This window comes from Centruroides sculpturatus, unplaced genomic scaffold (assembly GCF_000671375.1).
Source record: "Centruroides sculpturatus isolate CEXI.00-Female unplaced genomic scaffold, Cexi_2.0 scaffold11, whole genome shotgun sequence".
Taxonomy (NCBI): Eukaryota; Metazoa; Arthropoda; class Arachnida; order Scorpiones; family Buthidae; genus Centruroides; species Centruroides sculpturatus.
This window is the reverse complement of record NW_019384501.1, coordinates 989,053-995,209: the sequence shown is the minus strand read 5'-3', so window position 1 is coordinate 995,209 and position 6,157 is coordinate 989,053. Positions and strand designations below refer to the sequence as shown.

General features: G+C 33.5%; 1 protein-coding gene across 1 annotated transcript; it reads right to left on the bottom strand.

The window, feature by feature from the left end:
• Positions 1-4,178: 4,178 nt before the first annotated feature.
• LOC111622049 lies at positions 4,179-5,735 on the bottom strand. Its single transcript, XM_023364360.1, has 2 exons — positions 5,332-5,735; positions 4,179-4,632 (listed from the first exon to the last, which is right to left on the bottom strand). The coding sequence occupies exons 1-2, from the start codon at positions 5,560-5,562 to the stop codon at positions 4,381-4,383; spliced, it is 483 nt and encodes a 160-aa protein (XP_023220128.1). The 5' UTR covers positions 5,563-5,735; the 3' UTR covers positions 4,179-4,380.
• Positions 5,736-6,157: the final 422 nt, after the last annotated feature.

Below are 6,157 nucleotides of genomic sequence, written 5' to 3'. Positions count from 1 at the left end.
CATGTCCATTTATATATATATAGAAATAACTCTGTTAGAGCAAAATTGGTGACAGATGGAAAAAAACGGACATCATAGAGGAAAGAGAACGTGACAGGAATTATAGGATAAAAATGGAAAACGGAGCGAAGAAATGGGACCAATGCGAAGTAATTAAATATAATAAATATTTTAATTTTCTTTGTTAACTTATGTTTGATTGTCTTATTTAAAAATAATACGATAAACGTTCCTGTATTAATTTATTAATACTTTTGTCTATAAAATAAGATTCAGGTTTACTCATTAAATGAAGATACGAAAATTATTATAAAATATTCTTTCGCATATAGATCGCTTCTAATTATTTTATTTATTGATTAATGAGGATAGAATGATCTACACTGGCGAAAATTAAAAGTGTCACACCCACCCAGTATTGTTGAAGACATGAAATTCGGGCAAAAGAATCTATTTTTGAAGCGTATTGAATGATCAAAAATTAAATGAAGTACATACAGTGGTATGGAAATTATGGAAACATTTGTTATGTAAAATTACTGTAGTACTTAGTTTATAAGTTGAACTGTGTTATGGAACATGACTCTTTTTGATCCAGAGGTTGTTGGTGACTAGCTATGTCGTATCGACGAGTGAGAACTCCGTATATCCAAATGTCTAACTTTGAAAGAGGTTAGATAATTGGCATGTCAGAAATGGGAGCATCATATCGTGAAATTGCCCGAAGGACTGGACATAGTGCAACGTCAGTTCTAAACAGATTGCTTGAAGCTGGACTAAAATCTCGGACCTACATGCAATGAGTTCCCTTATCATCGCCAACAATGGCTAACGTAGTGTGCTACACTGCTAGACGTAATTGGACACATGAATGGTGTACAGTTGTGTTTAATGATGAATCCCGATTCTGATTAGGCCAATGTGATAGTCGGCTACACGTCCGCCAGCGTGCTGGAGGCCTACCCTGCTATGATTTCAGAGTATCACTGAGGTCCATGGTTTTATGTCATCGTTTGGGGGCCAATCAGTTACGAGAGCAGGTCCGGGATGGTGGTTGTTGAAGGCACAATGACCGCCCACCAGTATGTGAACAGGGCGATCCATCCAGTAGTCATACCTTTCATGAACACCATCCAAAACGGTATCTTCCAACAAGATAATGCCCGTCCTGATGCTGCTGCCATCAGAAGACAGGCCTTGCGAAGTGTCGCAATCATGGATTGGCCCACCCGCTCTCCAGATTTATCCCTGTAGAGCAAGTCTGGGATGCCATGGGTAGACGGATTAGGTCTCATAGCCATCCAGCGCGCACTGTACAACAACTGACTGCAAAAGTGGTGGAGGCATGGAGAGATATGCCCCAACAAGACAATCAAGCACTTATTGACTCAACGCCTGCAAGGATCCAAGAGTGTATCCATGCTCAAGGTGGGCATACCACTTACTGAAACATGTACCAAACAGCAATAAACCATTGAGTAATTCATTTCATTTTGTGTTCATTTCTTCTGGGCATGCCCCTGTACATGTTTACCAAGTTTCGTGAATTTCCATTAATCCCATCTGGGTGTAACACTTTCAATTTCACCAGTGTATTAGCGGAACAAATGGCTGACATGGTTTAGACTTCAGCCTACGCTCTAAGGAATCTGGGATTGAGACCAGACGGTTGAAGAACTCCACGAATATTTTATGGTAGGGTTGTCCTAGTCAGGTTTCCCCAATTTCGCCCTATTGTGTGAACCTAATAGAAAGAATTTGTTAGTGCTCGCAGAACGGAAGATCAAACAATAAAAAAAGAAAAACGTACTGTGTCCTGTCTTACATTGCAACTAATGTAGAAAATAGCACATGGTGATACTATACGAATCTGCCAACATAGTGTAACAATAGCATCAAAGTTTGCACTATTTACTTGACACAGACAGGATAGTGAGTAAATCTATAGTGTGGCAATAACATAGAATAAAAATAAAATAAGAATAATAAGAATAAAATTCAAAATTGCGGTATAAAAATGATTGCTACTTTTATTCTGGTCTATCCTTGAATTTAGTGCTATGAATTTGCGTATTTTAATTTTCACAATAGACAACTGTACTATTTTGAGCAGTATTGTAATTCTGCAAAGACTAATATTACAGCGATAATATAAATTATAATATTATTATAAGATAATATAATTGCAAAACTATTATATAAGTTGATAAAATACAGTAGATCCCCTATAAGACGGGTTCCTATAATTACGATTCCTATAAGACGACGAAAAAATTGTGGCGGTATCCCTACACTACGGTAAAAAAATTCCTATAATTACGTAAAACGTCATCGGGCAGCCGAACAACTTTCCGCCGTCCAGCGCCACCCTGCGGACAGTTTAGGCGGGTAAATTGAGTTTAGTATCGCCTGTACATATAATTATATATAAATTATATATAAATTAGGTACTGTATATATAATTATATATTAACTTAATTTATTGTAACTTTATTATAATTATATATATACTTTCTGCCGTCTAGCACCACGCTACGGACAGTTTAGGCGAGCTATCATCTGTACAGTATATAAATTAGGTACCGTAAGTCTAATACAGCACTGTAATTTTATACATTTCTTGTGAAAGAAACATTTCTTATTCAACGGCGATTAAAATTATTTATATTAATGATGTCTCCAAAGTTCAACGAAGTTTTCACAGAAAAATAACATCAGAAATCGCAGCCGCGGTTGGCTGCGCTGTTCCGCGACGAAAACAGGCTTGAGCAACGGCGATGTCGAATGGTGCACACTCGGTAAGTAATCCTACAATTTTTTGTTTATAGCGTAGGTTATACGGATTATTTCCAAAAAAAATATATGTATTTTGGAAATGTTGAGTCGGATTAGTCTAGAATCGATTAATTTTATGGAAGAAAACCTTTCAAACAGCCGTAGACCGTAAACTTCACACGTGTCGGGCTGTGATTGGCTGTGATTCCTAGAAAATTGATTCATAACGAACGGAACGTATCTACCGTTTTATAGGGGGATCGACTGTATAATGAATAACAGATTCCATGTACTTTAAAAATACAAACACACAGTATATAGTGTGGGTGGCTCACCTACATCATATTTATTAGTGTATTTACACACACACAACATAATTAAATTCTAAATTTGGTTATATTCATTGGATTCTGGAGTGAAGAAGACAATTGGGTGGTACCGACCATAGAACTGGTAGAAAAAAGCATTGTTATTAGACTTACGTACTGTTTGACCTCAACGTTTTAACCTTATATTTTATTTTATCTGTATTTTAGAGATGACACTTCAAGAAACATTATACAGTAGACCTCTAACGGGTCTTCAACTATCATAAAAGGTATATGGACAGGTGACATTACGCCATCGGACAGTTTAAATTTCGATGTCAAAGAGAATTAAGATAAACTAGCTGAAAGGATCAAATTAGTTCATAACTATGATAAGAGAAATGCAGAATCCAAACAGCAAGTGTACACGAGTCATTAGAACTTGCGTACGAGACAGAAGGAATTCGCAGTAGGTGACTCTGTCTTTTAAAATCACTCTGTTACCGCAAAATTGGCGACAGATGGAAAAAAACGGACATCATAGAGGAAAGAGAACGTGACAGGAATTATAGGATAAAAATGGAAAACGGAGCGAAGAAATGGGTGCATGTAGATAAATTAAAACGGTATATACAAGAAGTACGTCCCATCGCAGTTGTATTCGAGGGATATAACAATTTTGCACCAAAGGCAATCAGAACGGTCAAATCCCAGTTGGGAAATAAAAGGATAACAAACTTTGTTCGGGTTCGTCGCTAGCCGAAAGGGAAAGAATGAAATTACAAAATGTTCTAGAAGCTTACCACAGGTTATTTACTCCAACGTGAGAAGAACACCAGCTGGATACAGTGAGATTGTTCAGAAAGAAAAAGGGCTATCAAAAGGTTTAATGCCCCTTGCTGTATAATCTAATGCAGAAGAAACAATTGACGTCTTACTCAAGACTGGCTTAATTAATGGGAAGAATTTTATTAAATACTTTTTTTTTTCTGTTTAATTTTAGATAATTTTTATAAAATACTCTTTAATTGTTTGCTGTTTACAAGATAAATTTTTATAGGCCTACATTAAAGTTGTGTAGAAAATTACAAAATAAACAAAATCTTTTGCATTAAAATTGAACTAATTTTATGAAACTAAATGACATTGTTAAAATATGTATAATTTTGAATTTACAAAATGTTTTGCGAAATTTAAAAATGAATTGTATTAATTCAGAGGAAGTAGATTAGTATTAAATACAGCCAATAGCGGTTTTAAAAATTTTGCAGCCAATAGCGGTATTTAAATATTTCAATTAGTTTGAGGATTTATTGATCTCAGGTTTTCTATCTTCGATTTCAAGAAAGAAGTCCTGAAGTTCTGCTGGATCCTGCTTTTCTTCTGTTGCATTCTTTTCATTCTTTTCGGGACCTTCAACTTTTATTTCATCTTTATTTTTAATTTTTGTTGAAACTTTAAAGAAATTTTTTTCAGTTTTATTTTCAGATTTTAATTCCTCTGATTTTTCAAGATCCATTTGTAATTTTGCAAATATTGCAGAAATTTCCTATAAGAAACAAGATATTTTTGAGGAATGAAATATATTTTGCAGTTACAAACATATTTTGGCTGTAAACGCTAAAATTCTACAATACTGGATTAAAGCAATAAAGCAATGCAACACATGGGTGATCTACCATAGTGGTACATCTAAAAAGTAATATACAAAAATTAATTTTTAATATTGAATTTACTTTAGGCGGCATGCATAGAGTTAAACTTTATTTAAGAATTTAGATCTAAAGGTTATATCATGTAATAAATACTCGTACATTTAATGCATTACATTTTTACAGTGAAAAAAGGGAACAGATGTGGTTATGTACAATACCATTTGTTTTGTATATGATTAATAACTGCGTGATTTGTATGTTAATTGCTATTGTGTAGTTTTTACATGAGTAAAGATTTAGAGTTTGGTAATTTAACTATATTTCCTATATTGTATTGTGTATTTTACATTGTTTACTTTACTTGTGACATGATAAGTAGTAGTAAAATAAATATTATTGTGCACAGTGTTATTTTTAAGTAACTTTCCTCCGATTTACTATGGAGTTCGTAACATTGTGGTTCGTGAACCCTCAGGTACTTTGCTTAATCGGGAGGGATGGGAGTAATGAAATAAAACACAATATAATAATTAGGAATAACATTATAACTTTCGCTATTGTAAAATGAGTAAAATGAATATTTCAATACATACGTCAAAAGATGAATTAGGCAGAATAATGCATTTGTCTACGTTAAAGAGTTCTTCGTATATTATTCCGCATTCTTCTCTTTTGAATGATCCACTTGAACGAGAATCGTTATATCGTCTCTTGTGAGTTTTATTAATGTGATTATTTAACGATACTAACGAATCAAACACTAGTCCGCAATATCTACATCTATATTCATTGTCCGGAAAACTTCTGAACTCAAAAACGTGCATATTTTGTTTATCAATTTATCTAAAACGTATACGTTAAATACTATATAAATTATTAAATACTTCTTCCAGCGTCCAAATGAATATTTTACAAATATGCAACAGAATTGTTGATCCCGACAATTGAACAATTGTTTGATTGTTTTTGTGTAAAAATTAGAAGTATTGAATTGTTACGCGATTGTTGTACTTAGAGTATTTTGTTTTATCTTCTATATCTTACTTTAATTTTTAGTATTTTTTACATTTAGGGAAAGCTATGACGCTTAAAGTATTAAAGGTTGTAAAACATCAGAGGATAAACTTAGACATATGACTATAAACAAATTTATTTTTTAACTACTTGAGAACACAATACTCCTTCTAAAACTTTCAAAATTAAAAGCATAAGTTGTCATTTATTATATAAAATCAGCGTTGGTCTGATCTGTTTACCCTTAAGGAGGAAAGAAGATTGTTATTTTTTATTACATAAAAATATACCGATCTGTAGTGTACTTTACTTGTTTAAATATTGTTTCTGGAATTAGTTGTATTGCGCAAGAAATTCTTGCTTGAAATACGAGCACTTCCTCTTCTCTTTTGTCTAACTAGACAC